The sequence below is a fragment of the Cervus elaphus genome, chromosome 21 (assembly GCF_910594005.1).
Source record: "Cervus elaphus chromosome 21, mCerEla1.1, whole genome shotgun sequence".
Lineage (NCBI taxonomy): Eukaryota > Metazoa > Chordata > Mammalia > Artiodactyla > Cervidae > Cervus > Cervus elaphus.
In genome coordinates, this window is record NC_057835.1 from 26,777,190 (window position 1) to 26,801,895 (window position 24,706).

The following is a 24,706-nucleotide window of genomic DNA, read 5'->3' on the forward strand; positions in this document are numbered from 1 at the left end:
CTGTACCGCCCCCCCCAACCACTTCCGGCGGCTGCTGCTCGCTTGACACTCGCTTGAGCCATCCCGGGCCCTTGCCCTGCAGCCAGGGGTTCTCCCTCTGTCCGTCCCTCGGCCCCGGCAGCCGAGCCGCGGCGGGGTGGCCGGCCCGCGCCGTTTGCACCGTGGCCGCCTCCTCTGAGGCGCTGCGATGTACTGCAAGAAGTGGAGGCCTGTGGCGGAGATGTGTCTCTTCCTCGAAGACCTGCGGGAGGGCTCGCGCATCCTCTGCCTTTGCTCGCGGGCGTTTGTGGAGTAAGTCCGACACGGGCCGCTGGGTCCCCGACCTGTGGGGCTTGGGCTGCAGACCCGTGGTGATGGAGCCCTAGGAACCGCGGCCAGCGCGTCCGACCCTCGGGTACCGTGATGCTTACGGAAAGGGGAAAACGTCCTCGGGCTTCAGAGGGTGGGGTGGTCGCCTGCGGCCCTGAGGTGAAGGAGGAAATCTGTTTTGTGGGCTGTTAGGGGAAAACATGGTGGCCGGTGGTTGTTATTTTACACTCGCCACCTGAGAGGACGGTTACAAGCAAGGGGAATGAAATGCGAATGAAATTGATCTGGAATGTGACCTCACAGGGTGAAGGTTTGAAGATGACTGACTTTTGATTAACATCTTTTTTAAAAAAAAGACTGTTGGTCTTCCTTGGTGGTTCAGATGGTAAAGAATCTTCCTACAATGCAGGAGACCTGGGTTCGATCCCTGGGTCTGGAAGATCCCCTGGAGAAGGAAATGGCAACCTACTCCAGTATTCTTGCTTGGAGAATTCCATGGGGGGAGGAGTCTGGCGGGCTACAGTCCTTGAGGTCGCAAAGAGTCAGACAGGACTGAGCCACTAACACTTTCACTGGAAACTGAAGAAAGTGAAATAGACTTTCTGGTATTACACCCATGTTATGTTGTCTAGTGGTGACCTCTAGGATTTCATACAAAGCATAGCAAAATCATTTCCCATGGGTATTTTCTCCCACAACAGATTCCCAAACCAGAATTTAAGAGCACTGTCCTTAGAGACAGAATATATGGTTTCACATCCCAACTCTGCGGCAAATGAGCTGTGTGGGCAGTGGGCGAGTCAAAACATCTCTGTGCTCCCCTTTCAGCCATTTTAGAAAGGATTCCCTTTCCTTTTGGAATGCATGGTCCCTTTACAGTAGAGAAATGGCTGCTTCCACTTCAGAAATTTCCAAGAATCATTTACTCCGCGTGTATTTTGACAACCCACATGTCTGGTGCTGTGAGAAAAAGCCGACTTAGAAACAGTAGTGATGGTGGTTGTATTCAAGGTATGATGATGAGCTGCTTGCCCAGGCCTCTTAGAGGGCAGTGTCTTCCTGCCGTCACTCCACTGCAGGTCTGGTCTCCAGGCTTACAATTCAGTTCAGCAGTTACAGTGCACTTGGTGTTTATCATGTGCCAGGTCCGCGTGTATGTGTGTATGTGCTTACTTGCTCAGTCTTGTCTCATTGTGATCCCGTGGACTGTAGCCTGCCAGGCTCCTCTGTCCATGGAATTCTCCAGGCAAGAATACTGGAGTGGGTTGCCATTCCCTTCTCCAGGGGATCTTCCTGATCCAGGGATCAACCCTGCCTCTCCTGCATGGCAAGCAGATTCTTTACCAGCTGGGTCACCAGGGAAGCCCACCAGCTCCAGATAACATATCCCCAGTCACTCTGTTTTGTGGACTGAGTTACACTTAGCAAACTCAAAGATGGCTCTATAGAGATCTCTTAGCAGGTATAACAGGAAATTCTTTGAATACTCAGCATCAGAAATGCACCTTCCCTGGTGATGAGCACTCTTAGAGATGTTTGAAAGTTGCCCTAAATGGGAAAAAGAATTTCCATAGAAATGTGAGAGCTGGCAGTCTTTCTGCCTCAGATCATCTGTAGCTTTGGGGTAGACTGGTGACAACCTTGGGCACCTGTCTCCCTTGCTCCTCAGCCACGGACAAGGGTCTTCTGCTCCATCCTCTGGACCTGGCAGGGCCTGCTAGGCTGCCCCAGCACCTAGAAGGCAGGCAGGCAGGCTGCCACTGTGGGCCGCATGGAGCCCCATGTCCTTGGGTCTTGGCCGGCACACCACTGATGCCCTTTTGTGGCTGCCCTCCCACCCACTGGGGCCCCAAGTTGTTGGGGGTCAGAGGACATATTGCCAATTGCACTTCATCCCCTCCCCATTCACTGTCCTTCTAAGTCACCACCTACATTATATTTCATGAAGTACCAAAAACTAAATAAATGGGGAATATAAAATACATTGAGTGTACAAGAGTTTTATTTTGTTGGATTTATTGTCACTCCATTAGAAAAGTTGTATTAGGTCTTCTTGCAGATGGCCTTGTCATGGCAGATACAATGGAATGTATTACAGATTGATTTGCTGGTAGGAAGATAATAATAAAATAATAAACCCCCCTTTATTTTTTTTTATTTTTATTCCCCCCCCCCTTTATTTTAAGTGTTCTGCTAGGTTTATTTTGGTTATGAAATTCCTCTCTTAGTAAAGAAGAAATTTAAGAGGAGATAATGTAAAGAAAAGTTTTATCTATTCACTGTTTTTAAAACTCACTGAGACCGAATTGTTTAATCTTGATTTATGTTTCAGTTTAGTAAGAACTTCATTTTATGTTAGTCTCCAAAACAAGCTCAGACCATGACTGTCTTGTCTACTAGTCCTATTTGCAGACGGAGTAGGGTCTGCACATGGGTTTGTAAATCTGTAAGATAAATCTTCTGACATTTATGCTGACTTCTTACTGCAAATTTATAGAATATTTCCCTGTTTGTATATCACAAGGAGGATCAGATTCTTCCACCAATATCCAGAGCTGCCACTTAACTTTAATAATTAGTAGTTATCATTATAGTGTGCCTTGCATAGGATTATACCAAATGTTTTACATGTACAGTCAATCCTTGTTAGGACCCTGTAGCTATGTGTTATCACCTCTGTATTACAGATAAGAATAATGTGTTAGCAGAGAGCTCTTCTGTTTTTTAACCTTTTTATTAATCTGTGCTGCCTTAACCTTGTTTTTTCTCTAGTTTAATTTTGTCAGTATTGACTCTTTAATTTGCTTCACAGAGATCGGAAATTGTACAATTTGGGACTAAAAGGCTACTATGTTAAAGACAATGACAACAGTGCAGGTAATACGGTATGAAGGCCTATAGCCCCTTTTTTACTAAAATTAGCCATAATACTGTATAGAAAAGATGCGGAAGCAAAGCAGGGAGGTTATTTGACTGGTTGTAGTTTAAGCACTTGCCTTATTTGGGAAAGCTTACTTGGCTGCTCATGCATGGTGTGCTTAAGTTTCATATTATCAGATCCCAGTGCCCTGGCTCTGGCTTGGGTTTTGGTTTGCTGGCTTAGGTTACCCAGGCATTGGAGCCACCTTGCTCTCACAGCCTCCTTGTTTCAGTACTTCAGCAGTTTCATAGGTAAATGGTTCAGGGTCAACTCCAAGGGAATATCCACAGTCTGGCCTGAAGTAAGGGGGCTACCATCTGTATTAACTCTCCCACATAACAAATAGAATCTCGTCTACACTTTGAGCCTCACCCGAAAACCACCTGGGTCTCTGTCAGACTTCCCTGACAGGACCCCATTTGTCCCTTCCACGTGAATCTTTATGTTTCTCCAGACACGGAGGGAAGACTGCAGCCCAAGGTGTAGTAGGTGAAATCAGCACAAGTAGCATGTCATGTGACCTGAGAAATTTCCCCCCCTCTCACATGACGGAGCCATCATTGCATCATCACTTACCCACCCGGTAGAATGGTTGTGTTTCAGTGTGACAAGTAAGATTCCTCTAGACCCTAGGGTCCCACTGAACATGAGGGAATATGCATAGCCCAAGGGGAACATACAGCATATGTAGCTGATCCATCTTCCCTGTTTGTTCTCCTGAGCCTCCATGGGTTACGTGGGCTGGCGAGTGGAGTCTCTTTTATTACCTAGATCGGTATCTTTCCTTCTTTGGCTTTTAGTAGAATTTCTGCCCATAGGATCTCTTAGGCTTCATCTGTGTAGTGTAAGATTCCCCTTCTGTTGCCTAAGATTGTTTAGCTGCAGTGCAGCTCAGCCCTAATTGAGTATGTTCATGTAGAGTGTTTTGTCTCACATTTTTTAAATAGAGCATTTGAGTGGCTTTTGTCCAGTTAGTGGTATGATCTACTTTTGGATAACCTAATAGGATAAAGTAAAACAGGTTTTCTCTAATCAGGGAGCTTGAAAAGATCTTCCAGTTCAGTGGATTTCAGACCTTTTTAATAGTGAAACCTTTCATTAAATGAACTTTCCCACAGAGCCCCAGGCTGTAAATCCCAGTTGAGATTGAAGTACCCCTGAAGGGCCTAAAGACCTGCCTCTCACTTTTCTTATTACCAACTCCTAAAATAACTCCCCAAGTCATCATGTTAAACCCACTGCTCTAGTGTAGCGGTGCTGCAGATGGGAATGTGGAAATGGGGCACATTTTCCCAGGGTCTCCCTGCTGTATTCCTTCGCACATCCTCAGTCCATGCACAGCGCCGAGCAAGAGGAGGCGCTCTGTGCGGTGCGCTGAGTGGGCAGCTGGGTGGACAATGGCAGGCGGAGCCAGACTAGAAGCTGTGTCTCGGCTCTAGGAGGCTGCTTCCTCACTAGTCCACATTCCCATCAATTCCTTTTTTTCTTCCTTTTATTTTTTTTCCCCTTAAAAATTGTCACATTTGCACACCTTTACTTTGAGCAAGTCATGTAATAACTCTGGATCTCAAGTTCTTTTTCATTAAAATGAGGATGATAAAACCTACATTTAAATCTTCTCTGAAACTAAGCTAACATAACAACCACTGTGTGTAGGAGAAAAAGCCACGGAAGAGGAGGAAGGCAGCCGTTCCCAGGGCCCTGCAAAGCCCCACGACAACAGATGCCCAGACCCAGATGAGAGTGAACTGGATTCCGAGGCTGAACTCATGAAGAGTATGGGATTGCCCCTTCAGTTTGGTAGGATATCCACACATAAGAATTTTGAGGTAAGTATTAGTTTAGTTTAATTGTTTGTTTCTTAAGTTTCTTCATAAAATATCACACGGAATTTTTTTATCCCAAATCTAATGCTTTCTTGAATTAGGACACTTCCCAGGTGGCGCTAGCGGTAAGGAGTCAGCCTGCCAACACAGGAGACCTAAGAGACACTGATTTGGTCCCTGGGTTGGGAAGATCCCCTGGAGAAGGGCATGGCAACCCACTCCAGTTTTCTTGACTGGAGAATCCCATGGACAGAGAAGCCTGGTAGGCTACAGTCCATATGGTCGCAGAGTCGGACACGATGACTGAAGTGACTTAGCACACACACATACACCTGTTTTTAAATGTATGTACGTATTTATAACTAGAACTTGTGGCTCTGGTTGTGATATGTCTCATGCGTGATGATTCCTCTTTTTAGGAATGTAGATAGTACTATTCACTTGTTTGTGTCACTAAAACCCAGGTTGGGAGGTTAAGGGTATTTTATTTAATGTCAAGATAGATTTAGATTCTGCCTATTCTTATAGTTTCTTAAGTGCAGTTTGTATTCAAGTTACTTCTCTTTGTAGGAATCTATGAATACTAGAAACAAAGTTAAAATAATGAAAAAGAAAAAGAAAAAACATCAAAAGAAGTACTTAGATGAAATTAAGAGAGAATCCTGGAGACAATGTGAAAAAGATGACATTTCAGCTTCGGACGATCCTTCTTCATCTGAGAATGAGAACACCAGAAAGTACAAACTTCAAAGCCAGAAAGACGTTGAGGCTGAAAGTTTTCCCATTGAAAACACAGTAGGTCCAAAGCTGGAAATTACAGAGATGTGGGAGAAGTACTGGAATGAATACGGTGGAGGACTGCTCTGGCAAAGCTGGCAAGAGAAACATGCAGATCAGATCCTGTGTCCAGAACCATGGAATGTTCCAGACACAAAGGAGGAGTGGGAGCAGCACTACAGTCAGATGTATTGGTACTATCTGGAACAGTTTCAGTACTGGGAAGCTCAGGGCTGGACTTTTGATGCCTCACAAAGCCAAGATACAGACCCTGGTGGGTCTAAAATAGAAGTTGACAACAAGAAAGACGAAAATCATGTGAAAGCAGACGAACTTTTTTCTCCATCTTTATCCGTTGGCAGCGAAAGCTCTAGTTCAAGTGATAAAGATCACAGTGAAATTCTCGATGGAATTAGTAACATAAATCTGAATTCAGAGGAAGTAGAACAGAGACAACTAGATATTTCCCTAAGTTTCGATGGACGTCAGTGTTTGAGTGAAGTTCCCAGCAGAAGAGAATGCCCTGCTTCTGGCCACAGTGAACCGAGTCATGGAGGAACCACGGAAACCAGCTCGTCTGGGAGCAGAAGTACAGACCAGCCAGCTCAGGGTAAGATTGGCCTAGATTTTTGGTGCTTGTCTTTTTGTTATTTCCGTTATTAATTTAAGAGCTATATGAGAGACCATTAGATGTATTTGCTTCTTAAGAAAGAGAAGTTGTTTTTAATTAAATGTGACCATGCCATCTTTAGAGTTACTTAGATTAGGATTTCATCAAAGTGTGATAGCTAACATGTCACAGAGGTAACTTTGTGGATTAATTTGTATAGATTTGGACAGCCATGAGGAAAAGTAGTTTCACAGTTCACTTTTTTTTTTTCATTTTGGCTACCCCCTGGCTTGAGGGATCTTAGTTCCCCAACCAGGGATCAAACCCAGACCAGAGCAGTGAAGGCATGAAAGCGCCAAATCTTAACCTCTGGACCACCATGGAATTTCTTAGAGTTGACATTTCAAGTAGTTAGATCATGGGAACTTTTAGACTTTCATAGACCTAGCTGTGGATTCTGTATGTGGATACACAGAATAAGTAGATGTGGTCTGGCATGCAGTTCTTTTCAGGAAAGGCCCTGGAAGATGTTGATTGCCTTTGGAAATGACAGAAGAGTTGTCAAACCAGGGACGGAAACCCACTGTGATATCTCCACCTCTTTAGATTCACAGGAGTCCTCAGAAGCAAACACAGTCAGAGATGGACGCCACCCCAGTGGGACTGATGGGGACGATAGTGGAGACGAGCCGCCTGAAGAGAAGCGAAGCAAACTCAAGAGGAGGTGAGCCACTCACCACCTTTCTCTCCAGCTCACACCAGCACGCTGTAGAAACTAGGGAGCTTCCTAAAGGGGAGCACACCTCTACCTGCTCTTTCTAAACAGCACGTGTTCTTACTAACTCCTCAGTTTCTTAGAGGCAGAGACTATGTGTGTACTTGTGTGTACTTATATTCTTGGGACCTCTTAGGTTCTACATATACATACAGTGAGCTTAACTTAATTTGCAAGGGTTATTTCTCATCATTTTCATCTGTTACTGTCACCCATGTAGTAGAGATCACTAGAAGATTTCCACAAAAGGTGGGGATGGTGGCTCAGCACTGAAGAAGCCACCTGCAAGGCAGGAGACATGGGTTCCATTCCTGGGTTGGGAAGATCCCTGGAGAAGGCAGTGGCAACCCACTTGCTGGGAAATCCCATGGACAGAAGAGCCTGCTGGGCAATAGTCCATGTGGTCGAAAAGAGTGGGCCATGACTTAGCAACTAAACACAACACTGAGTTATTTAATATCACTTTCATCAGAACCTTCTTAACATTATTTTTTTCTTCTGTAACTTTTTTGGTTGGGTTGATACCTCTCAAATATTTCATTGTTTGCTTTTAAGGAAAACCTCTAGAGATATCACTTAGGAGATTAGTTAAGGTTACAGGTTAACTGGTGTTTTTCCAAAAGAAAATGGAGAAATCTATATTTGTACCATGTTCAGGAATAGACGTAATTACTTGATTTAAGATTTGAGTGCTTGTTACTGTGTCCCAAACACTACTAGGTAATTGATCTCATTTGGTAAATCCTGATTGAGCTACGCTTCTTCCTGTCTCTCTGGGTTTGTGAACTGTGGTTGACTGTTGTGATGGGAAAGTTTACATGGGTTGACTTTTAATATTTGCCTGAACTGGTGGGCTCTATAGTTAATGGCTTATCACTGTTTGCTTTGTTTGTTTAGTCATGAGCTGGACCTCGATGAAAACCCGGACTCAGACTTTGACAACGATGGTTCTCTTCTAGGATTCAAGCACGGCTCAGGACAAAAGTAATGTTCCATCAATGCTGTTTTCTTCTAGAAATCTTAACCACTCAGCAGTCCTCAAGCTCTCTTGATACGCAGATAGGGAATGGTGGTTACCTATTTCCTGGCATTTGAGGTGTTACAGTCAAAGCACTAACCTCTCTTGTTAGTGAGAATTGTAGCACTAACACTGTGCATTTGATATATTCACATTATTAACTCAGTTGCACTTCATAGCAATCCAGTGTTTTTAGTCTACAAAACTGTAACTGTCTCTTTGTACTCCAAGCCATATAATCATTTAAGGCTAGAGCTTATAGAAGTTAGTAATATAAAGGGTTTTCCTGATAACTGCTACATCTTAAAATTCCTGGCAGAATTTATTTCTAACCACATGTAATTTTATTGAGAAATCACTTAGGTAGCTGTTGCTGCTATATATTCACAGAGATTTATTCTGTTACCTGGAATTTAACTTAACTGTTCTTCTATTTGGCACACACAATTTCACTTAAAAGAGAAGGGTAAGGTACATTTTTTATTAAGTTTATAATATGGGTGGAAGATACACTTGACATTTAAAGCCAAACTCTTCAGAGTTTATCTGTAAGTGCTGAATTATATGTTACACTGTAGGTCCCTAATAGTCTGTAGGAGAGGCAGTTAGTGAGGCTTCAGAGAGTCAACGAAGGCTTCACAATGGACATTTGTCTTCTGGGACTGGAAAATTTCAGATGGTTAGATCAGCAGATGTTTTCTAGTTACTTTAGTAATGGAGGTTTACTTCTTAGGTGAGTTCAGATTGATTTAAGAATCTAGTGGCCACTTTCAAGATAATTTGAACATACCCAGAATAGGGTTAGAAAAGCTTTGGCATCACCTCACTGTGAGAAAAATTGTATTTTCCCCGACGAGCACTGGGGTTATAGTTTCCTGCTGTTTCTTTGTTACATTTTACAATATAATTTCTCCTTTCTGTTTTAAGTAAGATATGTTGATATTCCCACCTTTGGTTTTTCACATTTCCTTGAGAATTAATCTACAAGCTAAACCCTAAAAAGTCCTCTGCATGTTTAACTTTATTTCCTAATTTCCATAATTTAAAAAAATGAAATAAAAGTATTGACTGCTAATAGGAGATAGTGAAAATTGTTAGTTTCTTATCTTTTCGTAAAAGAAGCAAATCTGTAGACCCTCATGTCTGAGTCCACTGCTTTTGGTTTGGTCACAGATATGGAGGAATTTCCAACTTCAGTCACCGGCGGGTCAGGTATCTGCAGAAGAACATGAAGCGGAAGTCAAAGTCCTTGGACATGAGACGACAAATCAATATGAAAAACAAGCACATCTTCTTCACTGAAGAGTCAGAGAAAACTGGTTTTAAGAAAAGCAGAACTTTGAGTAAGGTGTGTGTAACATTTGCTCTATATTTACAAACCCGGTCTCAGTTTGTGACCCTGGCTGCTTAATTGTTTGCAAATGAGAACCCTGCTTCTTCTGGTTGTCGGGGCACCAAAAATTCTGTTCCATTTGCTTCAAGGCTTTTGTTGTGTGAATGAAATTTGCAGAGTGGGTAATTTGGGGGTGGTCTGATGGGGATGTTTGAAATCTACAAAGTAGTAACATGTGGAACAGTAAATAGGTGATGTTGTCTGATGTGTTCAGTGACATCTCATCTGTTTCAGGCTAAGTACCATCCTGGAGGCTTGATATCTGACAGCAGCTTTTGTAAGCCTTAATCTTGAGGTCTTCTAGAGGTGATCAATCTTAACTTTGCACTGACAAGTTCACCGTGATGTCATGAGCCCCAAGACTAATTTAGTGACTCACACTGTTAACTGGAGCACGCACAGCCCCTCTCTCGGATTTTACTGTACCAGCCTTCTGAGTACCTAGGAAACAAAAGTAATTAGAGTTGCTTTTGCTTGGTTTCATGAGTGATCCTTCTCTGTGATAGAAAAAGAGCACCATCCAGTGAGCAGTTTTGTATTTGCCACCTTTGGAGCAGCTCTGTAGAGCAATGAAATGAAGTCTCAAGCCCCGTGATGACTTTCTTTTACCCTTAGGGTACATTATCTTTTCTTAACTTCATCATCCTTCCAAAACATGCTATAGATTTATCGCTGGTTTTAGTTTTACTGTATTTCAGATTGCTTGGTTTGTGGTATTATTTTACTATGTGAGTGGCCCTAGCTATATCTGAAACAAATTTCCTAGTACCAGTTAGATCAGTCTTAACAGGTCTTCCTATACTGTGTTGGATGTGGTAGTCCCATACATTCGTGCACAGACGAAGAGCTGAAACATAACTGCTGTGTGTGGCTGAGGAAGCAAAATCAGTGTGGCTGTTGTGCTCTTAGTATCCAATTGGTGCCCCCAAAGGAAGGTTCTGGGTCGTGGTCTCTGCCCATTGCCTGTCTGTCACTCTTATTCTCATCTCCTGACTCTTAGGAAGACCTGTTATGAAGGATATTCTTGTTAGAAAATTGCATGGACGTGTGCATCATCTGACCTTGAGCCTTGTTCATGTTTCAAAGAAGAAACCTATTTCTTAGGAATCACTTTACTGACTCTGCTGCTTTGTTAGAAGGCAGCTTGCATTTTCTTTAGATGGATTGACACTAGGTCTTTGTAGAGTTTATCTCTGATGCCGAGTACCATTTAACATAGATCAAATAGCCTGGGCCATTGCAGAAATTTCTGTATAGTTGGAAAAACTAAAGGTTATGGCTCAACAATAGGTGAGTGCATTTGTAATGGTAATGTATAGTATGGTTATATTGTTAGAAGACCTAATGGAAAGTTACTGGAACAGAGACCTTTATCCTCTTAGTGTTGAGTGCACGCAGGAAGGTCATCGTCTTATGTTTAAGTGAGATCATGGTATGTCCAGGTAACAGTGCATTTAGGTTGGAATTACTTATTCACATTAACTTGTATGATGTAGTGTACGTATCTGAGCTAATACTGTGTCACAGCTTGTCAATTCACAAATGGTAAAGCAGGTAGACATGTTCTTTGTAACGGAGAATTAATTCATGCTTGTAACATCTTTTAACATTTCAGGTAGAAAAATTTCTAAAATGGGTTAATGAACCAGTGGATGAGGAAGCATTGCCGGAGTCGGTTTCTCATGAAAACGTGCAAGACACTTGCACAAGCAGTGGCTCAGAGGAACCAGAAGTGTCTGTTGAGAAGGGGGATGACCCAGTAGAAACGAGTGAGGCAGAACCTGGACCGTGTCCTGCCGTGTGTCCATCTGGGGAAGTGGGAGCAGAGAAGCATGACGGGGCCAGCCCAGAAGCCGCTGGGACAGACACAGAGGGCTGTGTGCCCCAGGCTGCTTCGGACCCTCGCCAGGCAGAGGCTGAAGGTGAGCATGTGCTCTCACTGTCACGGGCGGAAGGTCCTTGTTCTCAGTGTGCCTTTCCCTCGTTATCGGTTACGATCATCTAGCCTCCAGACTCAGAGCCCCCTTGGCTGAACAAGCACAGTAAAATAAAAAGTTAACTCACATAGGGAGCTATTTGAGCCCCTCCATCAATGCCGTTAGTCTGGCGTCTGCCACCACGCTGCTCGGTAGGCTGCGTGTTCTGGAGCGCAGCCCCAAACTCTAGTTATTTGATGTAACCACGCTGTAGATAACCTCTGTGATTTCCTCTTTCTGTAGTCAGCATCTGTATTGGTTCTGTTCTTTTGTTCTAGCTGAAAGTCAGAAGAAGAACAAGAAAAAGAAAAAGAAGAACAAAAAGGGACTGAATCCGCCCCCTGAGATCGCTGCTGTGCCTGAGCTGGTGAAGTACTGGGCTCAGAGGTACAGGCTCTTCTCCCGTTTTGATGATGGGATTAAATTAGACAGAGGTAAAGTGGATGTGTAATTTTTAACTTTGTTTTGAAATAATTTCAGATTTATAGAAAAGTTACAAGAATTGTGAGAAACTTTCATATCCCGTCCACTCAGACTGAGCTCTTTCTACCCTTTTGCCACATGTGCTTTGTCATTCTGTGTGTGTGTGTTTTCTGATCCAGGTACTCCTACCCCTTAATACTTTGGCGTGTATTTTCTAAGAACAATGATGTAACAATGATCAATTTATGTAACAATGATAAGGTTAGAAATTTAACATTGTTACCATGTTATAATCAACAAAGTAGTGCTCTCCTTTCATCAGTTATTCTAATCATGTCCTTTGCAGCATTTTTCTTCGTTCCAGTGTAGGAGCGTATATTATATTTATTTTCATGTTTCTTTAGTTTCCTTTAATCTGGGACAGTTCCTCAACCTTTTTGCCTTTCATGACTTTGACATTTTCCAAAGAACAGCTGCCAGTCATCTTCCACAGTGTCTCTCAATTTGTATACATACATGTTTCTTAAATTCTAGACTCAGGTTTATTCTGTATTTTTAGCACAATTGATAGATGATTAAACAGAACATCTGATGTGCAGAAAGCTGTAAGTTAATCAGTTAACACTGGAAAGTTTGAATTCTTTCTCCAGCTCTCCTACCATGACCTTAAACAGCTAACTTACACTCAGTTGCACAAACTGACACTTATTTTCGTGTTGGGGCTACTTAAATATTGGTCTTTATTAACTGTCAAAATCAGGAGGTACTGATCTGTGGTGGAGTTTCTGAGGTTCCATGAACCTCTTAAAATTATTTGTAAAATATTGTATATCAGGGAGCATACATAGAGTTTGTTGGGGAAATAAGACTGAATAGAAACTGATAATTCTTTAATAGGAGGTTATGTGTTTATTCTTCTAGCAGTGAGGAACCATTTAAAGTTTTGGTTAAAAAAACAGGCGGAGGGAATAGGAAAATTGGTGCATCATTTTTTGTTCAGAGAAATATCATTCTGAAAAATGTAAATTCCTTCTATTGGACAAGAAGGAGGGCAGTGTCCTTTTCCTGTGGAGTGGACACAGGACTTCATTTCTGAAGATGAAGACAACCCTACAGTCCTGCTGTCACATCCTTGCTTTCTACAGATTTTGCCAAGTGTCTGGTACAAATCTGGTTCATTACTTCCCCTCTAGGAATGAATTAATTGTGAGCCTCAGTGAAGTTTGGGGAGTTGATCAGCTAGAACAGCTATCTTTCTATTTTCCACGATAGGCAGGCAGTTGTTACTACTTCAAACAGAAAAACCAGTATTACTTTCAGTTATTGGAGGGGTTTTGTAAAAGAATCAGGCAAGAGTAGAGGTGGTTGTTTATGTGGAAATTGGGACTGGGGATAGTACTGCTCTGTGTGTAACAAAATTTGTAGACCTTTCTTTCAAACTGGATAATATATGATTTTTTGAAAAGAGAAACTGAGTTGTTTTTTAGGTATTTATTCAGTAGTATACATTGATGTTTGCTGTGTCTGTGTCTGCCTTGGCTTCTTGACACTGAATGTCCTAACAGAAGCCTCTCCGTTTGCAGAGGGCTGGTTTTCAGTTACTCCCGAGAAGATTGCGGAGCATATCGCAGGCCGGGTCAGCCAGTCCTTGGAGAGTGGCACTGTGGTGGACGCCTTCTGTGGAGTTGGAGGAAATACCATTCAGTTTGCCCTAACAGGGAAGAGAGGTAATTGGTCATCAGTGGTTTACTCATTAATTAATTTCAGTTTATTCATCAGACGCTTCATTTTCCTTCAGCCCTATCTTTACTGAGATATAATCATTGATAATTTAATGCCAAATATTTAACAATAATAGTATATATTAAGACTACACTTTGTGTACTGGTGTAAGTGTTTAATATGTATCAATGTATTTAGTCAACAGTCTTGTGATATGTATCTTTCATACTTTCTGGGTTTTACAAATAATCAGAAATAAAACATGCAATAATGTACCCAAGATCACACAGACCCAGCTCAGCAGTGGCAAGATTATAGCATGATATAAAAGTAAAACTATTAAAATGGGAGACTGTTCTCTGGAAGAAGAGAAGCGTAGATGGTGCAGCAGGGGAGGTGGGGTCCAGCTTTGCCCTCACCCGCTGTATGATTTTGGACTTCCTTTAATCTTAATGGAAAGGAGACATTAAATTGAGAGAACCATGTGTTACCTTTCAGCTTTGACATCCTAAGACACTAAGAACCTTTTAAATATTAGACTGTCCTCATGGTCGTTTGACTTTGGAATCCCAGAAAAGAAAACTTGTTACTAAATATCTCCCAGGAACTGTGTCAAGTAGATGGGTACATGTGCTGTTTCCTGGGATGGGTTTCGGGGGAGGCTTTATGAGACTGGACAGGTGGCCAGTAGCTGCCGTTCTTGGACGTTGCAGTTCCCCGCAGTATCCTCCAGCACCTATCAGCACTTCGTTCACCTGCCAGTTTGAGTTGCTCACACTGTTTGGCCTGAAAACAAAGATGGCTTCCAGGAGAGCACAGATGAAAACAGGGCGATTAGCCAAATACAGTTGGTGTTGAAAGTCACTTTTTTCTGTTGAACTTTTGCTGTTGACAAGGTATCTCTGCATCTGTCTCCATGCTATCAATTCAGCAGATTAAGCAGCTAAAAAGGACCTTGTCCCTTTTATAAATATGAATGTTATTTAGAAGAATAGTGTTGTGGATGTATGATTTTGCAACATAGGGTTGGCGCCAGTGTTCATTGTTCCCGTGATTTTTACTTAGTGCATTATTTCCCCAAAGCATTAACAAACCTTGAAACCAACATTTTCTGTAATACAGCTGTTTCCTTGTCCACCATGGTGTATGCATCAGGATTGCACTCCACCCTTGCAGACATAAAATATTGCCACTAACATCCTGTTGCACACACAGGTGCACATGAGTAATTTACTGCAAGGCATGAGTGAGTTGGAATTAACTTACGTTTGCGTTGCTAATTATGAAATTGAAGTAAATTAAATGAGAGTCCATATGGTAAAAACATGATGTCTGTTCCCTCTTCCTAAAATGTCTCATTAAACATCACCAGCAGGTGTTTTTGCATCTCTTCTTCATAAGTTGGCTACATAGGTTTGTCAAAAAGTGTTTTATTTGCCTTTCTGTAGACATTGTCAAATCTGTCTACTTTTGGACATTGCCTCATCTTGAGGAAATTGGTCTTCTCTGAAATCTTAGCATTTCTAAGCTGTCTGTGCAGCCATCACCTTCCCAAGTGTCTACCATCCAGCTCTCTTGACCACAGACCAGCCTTGGGATGCTGGGTAGCCACCTCACTGCTTGCCTTGGCCCAGCGGCCTGAATGAGATAGCTCTGCAGGCCACGTCCTTAGTCTTGTTTTCTTGATATAGCACAGGTGAATCTTCCTAGGTAGGGTGAAATTTTTAAATTAAATTCTCTCGTTTATGTGACCAAATCTCCCTTTAAAAAGTCTTTTTAAAAGGGACTTAAACGCACAGAAAATAAAGACTGCTCAGAAGATGAACTCATCCGTATAACTGACAATCAGTATCATTGAACTCCTCTTTCTTGTTCCTATTTTTAGTGATTGCCATCGATATTGATCCTGTTAAGATCGATCTTGCTCGCAATAATGCAGAAATTTATGGCGTAGTGGACAAGATCGAGTTCATCTGTGGAGATTTCCTGCAGCTGGCTTCGAGTCTAACGGCCGACATTGTATTTCTCAGCCCACCTTGGGGGGGACCAGACTACGCCACTGCGGAGATCTTTGACATCAGCACCATGATGTCTCCTGACGGATATCCTTTGGAAGTCCTAGAGTTCACTTCAACGGTGGTTGTGGAGAGGAAGTGTGTGTGTGAAATTAGTGAACAGGAGTGATGTTAGCTAATAGCACTTGATAGATTCCAGTTTGTTTTGCATAAAAATTAACTGGTGATTGATCGCCAAATGTTACAGCAAATATGAGGTTATATTTCCATTTTTCCATATTTCCATCCTAACCCTAACCCTAACCCTTCAATCTTTCCCAGCATCAGGGTCTTTTCCAATGAGTCAGTTCTTCACATCAGGTGACCAGAGTATTGGAGTTTCAGCTTAATCATCAGTCCTTCCAATGAATATTCAGGACTGATTTCCTTTAGAATGGACTGGTTGGATCTCCTTGCAGTTCAGGGGACTCTCAAGAGTCTTCTCCAACACCGCAGTTCAAAAGCATCAATTCTTCAGTGCTCAACTTTCTTTATAGTCCAACTCTCACCTCTATACATGACTACTGGGAAAGCCATAGCCTTGACTAGACGGACCTTTGTTCTGTTTTAGGTCCCATTAGAGGTACTGTTGGGCTTCTCAGGTAGCTCAGTGGTAAAGAATCCGCCTATAATACAGGAGACCCAGGTTCGATCCCTGGGTCTGGAAGATTCCCCTGGAGAAGGGAATAGCAACCCACTCCAGTTTTCTTGCCTGGAAAATTCCATAGATGGAAGAACCTGGAGGGCTGCAGTCCATGGGGTCTCAAAGTTGGGCATGACTGAGCAACGTACACACATAGAGCACTGTTCCATATAGGAATACATTTGGATTATGATATAACAGTTGAAGAACATATCTCTGTTCAGAAATCAACTGCTGTTTTTGTTACTTTTCCTTAACTACTGTCCACCTTTGAAATTTTCAGACTTTCCCAGAAGATCACTAAAAATATCATTTTTTTCCTTCCAAGAAATGCTGATGTCGACCAGGTAAGCCGTTACTGAAGATCTTCTATAAACCTCTGGTGTGACTGTTACAGAGACTGGACAGAAAAAGAGAGTATTTCTTTACTTGAGAGCATATTTATGAGAAGTGCCTGGCTTTTTTTTTTTTTTCTTTCTATTATTAGAAAACTGGAAGTGCTTAGCAGTTAAGTCTGCCCATGCCCATTTCATCCTGTTCATCTCCTTGGCTCCTGGCGTACATGACCATAAACAGAACACTCAGGGCTTTCCATGTCCTGAAAGGATGAATGCATTGTGTTCCAGTCTTGCACACTTGACATAGCCAAGGTATCTTTACTGAAGCCTGCCTTGAGAATAGGTGTTAGGTATTCCTGAAAATGATAGGTTTGATGGAAATACACAGACAGATGAAACCTTAATGTGACCAACAATTTTTTCTATGGTCTTGAGGTGTAGGGTCACTTGACTAACATTCACATGTCCTTGTTCTGTTCTTATCACAAACATTTATTTTAAACATGTTGGTTTTTTCCCTAGAATAATAACTGCTTCACAGAGATCTGAGGATGTCTTGGTTTCATGCTTTCGTTGATGTGTTTTGTAGTTACTTATCACTCCACTATTCTGGCCTGGAGGATTCCATCAACTATATAGTCCATGGGGTCGCAAAGAGTCGGACGAGCGACTTTCAGTTTCACTTTCATCACATATCTGCTTTGTGCTAAGTATGCTGTTGAGAATCCTTGGTCTTTCATCTTTAAGTTTTACTCCAGCATTGCTGGGTGTTGGTTTTTCCTTTCTGTCCCATTTGACACTCTGAGAGCTGACTCTCACTGAGCTTTGTTCATCGTATTTTACTATGAAATTATCTCCATTATTTATTCAGCTATGTTCTCACCATCTGTTTCCCTTTATCAGGGCATCTGTTACATGAAAGTTAATGTCCCATATCTGAATTTTCTGGTGTTTTGTCTCCTTTTTCCTTCTGGGAGATTACTTCTTTCTGTTCTTCATTCCTCACATATATAAATTCTTTCTATCCCATCTAATGGGTTTTTTGAAGAATAAATGAAATAAGAGGTAAATCATTTTTCACAGTCCCTTCGGCCCTTAAATGTTCAAAAATTCTTGTGTCTGTTACTCAGAAGATCCTGTTTCATAAAGTTGTTGTGGAAAGAATGTAAACATTACTAAGATTTGGAAGAGGAACAATAGGTAAAGATACCATGATTTCTCTAGAGGGGAAAGTGCACATCTTTAATATTTGTAAAATGGGGACTTCCCTGGTGGTCCAGTGGCTAAGACTGCTGCCACTGCAGAGGGCATGGGTTCCGTCCCTGATCAGGGAACTAAGATCCCACGAGCCACGAGGTGCAAACACCACCCCCCCAAAATTGTAAAATGACAGAATCTAATTTATAAGCACATATTCCAGATTGTAGATTTTTCTCTTCTCCTTTACCAACCAGTAACACTTAGGTACTGAACATGTACTTGTGTTAGTTTGTTATGCTTTCCTATCTCTGCTTCATCTGCTTAATCTTTGGAATGCTGGGTTTCAGATCTGGCTGCAAATTAAATCACCTGAGTAGGTTTTTTTTTTTAATTGTGGTAGAACATTCATGGCAAAATTCACCCTAAATCACTCTGAAGCATACAATCCAGGAGCATTGAATATATTCATGTTGTGGTACAGTCATCAGCATCATATGTCTCAGGACTTTTTTCTGATACCGCAGCTCTGTACCCATCACAGACTAACTCCACATCCGTCCACCACTGCCCCCAACACCCAGCTTCTACCCTCTGTGTCTGTAAATCTGACTACTCATATATACCTCAGTAAATGGAGTCATAGATATTTGTCCTTCTGTGTCTGGCTATTTTCACTTAGTATAATGTCCTTAAGGTTCATCCACGTTGTAGCATGTGTCAGAATCTTCCTTTATTTTTAAGGCTGAATGACATCCTGTTGTATGCACACACATTTTGTTCGTCCTGTCACCTGTCTGCAGACATTCAGCGTTGTTTCCACCTTTTGACCGCTGTGGATAATGCTGCTATGAACACGGGTGTACACACGTCTGGTTAAGTCCTTGCTTTCAGCTTTCTTGGTTATGTATCCACAAATGGAACTGCTGGATCACATGGTGATTCTATTTTTAGGTTTTGGACTGCTCCCCACAGCAGCAGAATGACTTTACATTCCCAGCGGTAGTTCACAAGCGCTCTGACTTGCCCGCAGTCTCAGTAACACTTGTCATTTTGTTCGGTAGTAGCTGTCCTAGTGGGTGTGGAATGGTACCTCACTGTGCTTTTGACTTGCGCTTTCCTAAGGGATACTGAGAATCTTTTCATGTGCGTGTCTGCTGGGTATTAACCCTTTTTTGGACATATGCTTTCCCAGTTTTTTCTCTCATCCTATGGGTTGCCTCTGAAGTGTTTTTTGTTACTCTTGTTGTTGTTCTGGCCACACCACACAGCCTGGGGGATCTTAGTTTCCTGACCAGGGACTGAACCTGAGCTCCCTGCAGTGAGGGTGCAGCGTCCTAGGGACTGGCTCACCAGGGATTCCCTCTTTACTCTCTCAGTAGTGCCTTCAAATGCACAAAATGTTTTCATTTTGATAAGTTCAACTTAGCTCATTTTCTTGTTTGTTGCCTGTGCTTTTGATGTCATCTCCAGAAATGGCTGCATTCTGAATTCAGTGTCTTGAAGATTTTCTCCTGCTTTCTTCTAAGAGTTGTACAGTTGTCACTGAGTAGCTTTTTAAACTGCTGACACTCAAGTCTGCTGGGGAAGGTTCTCTCCAGTTTACTTTCTGGGATGAGGCCCACACATGAATTTCTAACCCCCCCAAGTGATTGTCATGTGCCGCTAGCAGTGAGATGCTCTGGGTTAAAGGAAGAGGAAACAGAAGGAACAAGTCTGCGCTCTTCCCCTGAGTTTTAAGGGGATGGTCTTAGATCTTGGTGCTTGTCATCTACTGGCGAGCCTTTGTGTCTAAAGGTCGGGTCTCTCAGGTAGTGTGTGCTATGACAGGAGAAAAAGCACTCTCTCCTGGCTTTATGTATTTTTATATCAAATTGAATATTAAACCTAACATCTGCTACTCATGTGACTCAGATCTGCGTTCTAGATTCCAAGATAAGGCTGAGCCTATTCCATAATTCTGTTTTTCTCACATGTAAATATTACACATCAAGAAAAGGAAAAAAATTTTAAGAAATTGTACATCATAACTAGTCTCACTAGTTTAAATGATCCTTTAAGGATCGTTTAAGGATCCTTCTATTAAACATTAGATGGGATATTTGGGTACTTGAATGACTATAGGAAATTCACTGTCACAAAAGTTTGAGTGAGTATATTTTTTCTAGTTAAATGAACGCTTGCCCAAGGAGAAAGTGAACTTTTTTCCTTGCATTTTGGTTTACTTCACACACCTGCCAGAATTGCAGTTGGTAGCTAGCTTATTCACATATTCTACCTCTAGAGGGAGTAATGATACTAGAGAATAATAAAAGTAAAAAAAAAAACTTGAAATTTCAAATGCATTATACCAGTATTGAATTTGGATCAAATTACTGTGGAAAAGCAGCTTTTCTTTTTTAAATGAAGAAAATCTATCCACATATAGGATTTTTTTTTCCAATTTTGATCTGTTTGATATATTTTAATAACTTCCTTTTTGAATTTATTTTTAATTGGAAGATGCTTGCTTGACATTGTTGTGTTGGTTTCTGCCATACATCCACATGAATCAGCCATGGGTATACCATATGTAGGATTTTTTAAATGAGAGAAGAGATGGTACTGTGAGATTTAGAAAGAGCAGAGTGGCATGCTTGACCTGAAGTCGAGTTCATGAGAGTCCAGTTCTTAGTTGTACTTCCTGTCCAAACAGACTGGCGTTTCCTTTGGTAAATGTAGTGTATGTAGGTCCAATACCAAAAATACAGCCTGTAACTGGGAACTGCTGATTTTTATCTATTTACTTCTTTCCTTCCCTTCCTCTTCTCCCTCTCCTTCCCCCACCCCTCTCAATTTATTAAACTTAAAAAAGGGGAAGGAACTAGATGACATTTTGTCAGTTAAACCTACTAGTGAAAAATAAAGACAGCTGTAAATTGATGGCGGTAAGTTTGCTTGAAACAAAATATTATTTATCACCTTGAACTACATAATTTTTAGTTACATAGTTTTAATTTCAACTCCAGAATTCTTGAAAATGTATGTACTTGTGAAAATGTCTTTTAGAAACACAAAAAGGCTAAGGTTAGAAATCATTTTTAAATAGAACACTTAAAGTAACATACTAATTTTGTTTTCAATTTCTTTCTAAACACTAGATGGGTGTTTTCAGTACTTGCTTTAGTTGTCCATCGTCTGAGTGTCCTGGCTAGAATGAGAGATTCGTGAATGCATCCTTTGGTTTGGTTTTGGTTTTGGTGCACTCCACTGCCTACAACAAAAACCCTTGAGCCATTTACTCAGTAGTTGTTGAATAAAATAATCTGTCATAGACCTCAAAAACTCCCATGTAAGACATCTTCATTCCTTTTTCTACCTTAAACCCCCAAGTGCAGGAAACCCTACCTTCTCAGATTTGTTTTAATGTAATTCTGTGTATGAATTACAGGGTGCTCTTTTCAGGGAGATTGATAATATTCATGCTTTTTAGATTTAAGAAGCCAAACCTCATCTTAATGGCTTTCTGCATTGATGAGCAAGTTACTGGTAGAACTGAGATGTGGCCGCTTGCCTCTGGCTGCTCTGCTCTCCCTGTTCCAGCAGATTTTTTGCTGCTGTTTCAGCTCAGTGCCGCTCCTCTTCACCCGCCTCATCTCTTGTCCTTTCCTTCTTCTTCCTCTCAATCCCCACCCCACACCCAGAGAAGACTTCTGCTTTGCCAGTCTCAACTTTCTTTATGTAAATCACTATTTAAAGAAATGGGAGAAATGTTATATTAAGTTATGTTATAACTTATATTATAATTTATAATATATGTTATATTAAGTTATATCTTAATTCATAGATAAATTACTGTGAAACAATTATATTTTAAATATACTAGTCAATACACCTCTCATTGGTTAAGACAAAATTCTTCATTTGCCCTTCCTTGTGAAAAATCAGACTGGCACAAAGATTGCTGTTGTTTAGTCACTCAGTCATGTCCAGCTGTTTGTGACCCCTTGGACTCCAGCGCACCAGGCTTCCCTGTCCTTCACCATCTCCCAGAATTTGCTCGAACTCACGTCCATTGCGTTAGCAATGCCATCCAACCATCTCATCCTCTGTTGTCCCCTTCTCCTCCTGCCTTCAGTCTTTCCCAGCATCAGGGTCTTTTCTAACGAGTTGGCTCTTTGCAACAGGTGGCCTAAGTATTGAAGCTTCAGCTTCAGCATCAATCCTTCCAATGAATATTCAGGGTTGATTTCCTTTAGGATTGACTGGTTTGATCTCCTTGCTGTCCAAGGGACTCTCAAGAGTCTTCTCCAATACCACAGTTCAAAGGCATCAGTTCTTTGGCGCTCAGTCTTTTTTATTGTCCAGCTCACACATCCATACTTGACTGCTGGAAAAACCATGTTTGACAATGCAGACTTTTGTCAGCAAAGTGATGTCTCTGCTTTTTAATACACTGCCTAGGCACAAAGATATCAGAATAGAAAACGAAACACTTCTTTCTTCCTAATAATTGCTGCTCTGAGATGACTTCACTATTTTTCATTTCTAGTTTCACTTTAATTATCTTATGCCTTTTTAGTTAATAGTGGGATATATACGTGCTTCTTCTCATTGTAACAGATACTGTTTGACTTCTGCTGTCATCTATCCCTATTGATAAAAACGCGGCCATCTCTTTGCATCTCAGTGGGAGAGGTTGATATCGACATTGTTACTTTCCTAGTGGGACAACCTACTTTTTTTCTTTCAGCATGTACCATGGAATGACCTTTGCATCTTCCCTATTTCTGTATCTGTGACATTTTTCTAAGAGGAAGTTGAAGTGCTTTAGAATACATGCTCATTGATGATACACAGTAAATCTTACTTCCTGCTGGAAGCTGGTAGAGCACATGTAATACCATTGAGATGTCTCACCTCCAAACCAGACCCTGGTACTCCGGGAGCCCTCTCTCCCCCACTCCCTGTCTCCAAACGGCACCTCTCTTTGCAGAACACTGCAGTGTTGCTGGTTACAAGGACAGGACTGCAGAGGTGTGTGCCTCTGCTGTTGGCACTGGTCCCTGGTACTCCGGGAGCCCTCTATCCCCCACTCCCTGTCTCCAGGTCTCTGACTCCCAGGCTTTCACTGCATCCCCCTTTCTCTTCACCCTGCTGCCACCCTCAACAAACTGGTCTCTGGTGATGTAATCATGGTTAGAAGGGAGTGTATTTGCTAGTAATAGACCTGAGAGGTTAGACAAAAGATGCTGGACTAAAATGAAACTTTGTCTGTGTAAGGACTTGGGATAGTAAAGCATTGCTCTTGTGAAGCATCCTTTTGAGGTTAACTCTTCGGAGGTGGAGAGATGGTGGTGCTTTTAGCTTCTCAATAATGGGGCCAGTCACCATTTACGAGTAGACCACAAAAAAAGCAATATATTTAATCACATAAAGGGGGAGGGGAGACTTGAAAATCTACACATCCAAGAGCAGCAGGTGGAGGAGGTGATTTAGGCTGGGAGAACAGCACAGAGGCCACCCAGGAAGCAAGAGTCAGGGCATAGAAGCTGGAGCTCCTGTGAGAGAGGGACAGGTCTGTCTCACTCTCTGATGTGTTCTGTCTTAATAAGTAAACCTGATATTTGGGAAGGATATGTTGATTTTCTGTTCCTCTAAGTTCTGTAACTTCTGGCTTTGGAGAGAGTAGGTCGTATACAATAACATAGCACCGTGGTCCTACCCGTAATGTCAAAAGTGTCTGAAACAACAAGTGTTTCTGCTACCAAACACTTCACAAATACCCACCTGGAAAGTGACAGTGTTTGAGATGCCTCATTATTTGAAAGTCTTAAATAAAAAGCCTGAGTGGTATTGTCTGATAAAGCATCTGAGTGGAAGGTTTATTTTGAAATCATGATTATGTACGTATGACTTTCTTCTGTTCCATTTTCAGGTGGCATCCTTGGCTGGGCCTGGAGGGCAAGTGGAAATAGAACAAAACTTTCTTAATAATAGATTGAAGACAATCACTGCTTATTTTGGGGACCTGATCCAAAGATCAATCTCTGAATCATAAGTGAGGTGGGACAGAGACCAAAAGATCATGTAGCAGTCAGATTATCATTCACCGGAATTTCTCTGTGTGCTCACTGATGTTTTGTGCCCAGAGTCTAGTGGGTATTTGTGCCCAAATACACAGTTTCCCCCACTGGTGCAATACTATGTGAAATTTGCTTTTAAGCATCCATTTATTTTATAGTTAGTGTTTTTTAGGTTTCTATGGGAAAAAATGAAATATATTTTATAATGTAAAAGTTTATATTCTTTTTCTATTAAAATGGCAGTCAACAGAGGAAGAGTATGTCTCTTAATTATTAATCTAAAAAGTATGTTCAGTCATTTTTACAAGTAGGTTAGAATTCATGGACATGGGGCTCTCTGGCCACTGGGGATGTGGGACCTTTATCTTCCAATAATACAGACGTATTAAACATTAAACAAAACATGGCTTTGGCTGGGATGGAGCCAGGGGATTGAAATAGAGAATTTCCAGTAAATATTAGAAAAAAGTAACTGTTCAATAAAAAGCAACTGGTGGAGAATGGAGCAATGCTAACTTTAGTCTCTTGATACGTCACGAAGTTTGCCTGTTTGCCTTACAGTATGGGAGCAGTTGAACTGATCAGTAAGGATTAAATTAATTAATTTTTAATCTGCAACATCAAAATCTGTGAGCATTCTAGGTTTTTATACTTTTTCAT

The 24,706-nt window shown here is 41.6% G+C and overlaps 1 protein-coding gene across 7 annotated transcripts; it reads left to right on the forward strand.

The window, feature by feature from the left end:
- The first annotated feature begins 8 nt into the window (after positions 1-8).
- Positions 9-24,301, forward strand: TGS1 (trimethylguanosine synthase 1). 7 transcript variants are annotated; one of them, XM_043879404.1, is made up of 14 exons: positions 18-291; positions 3,122-3,186; positions 4,886-5,058; positions 5,157-5,180; positions 5,626-6,442; positions 7,049-7,166; positions 8,115-8,201; positions 9,409-9,583; positions 11,244-11,550; positions 11,883-12,038; positions 13,611-13,754; positions 15,635-15,851; positions 16,715-16,793; positions 23,899-24,301. In XM_043879404.1, exons 1-14 carry the CDS (start codon positions 188-190, stop codon positions 24,019-24,021), a joined length of 2,589 nt encoding a protein of 862 aa, XP_043735339.1. In that variant the 5' UTR covers positions 18-187; the 3' UTR covers positions 24,022-24,301. The 7 variants fall into 7 exon arrangements, with proteins under 7 accessions (XP_043735340.1, XP_043735339.1, XP_043735342.1 ...); XM_043879408.1 differs by having other exon boundaries at positions 245-291; positions 3,122-3,194; XM_043879409.1 differs by having other exon boundaries at positions 272-394; positions 3,122-3,194.
- The last annotated feature ends 405 nt before the right edge of the window (positions 24,302-24,706 follow it).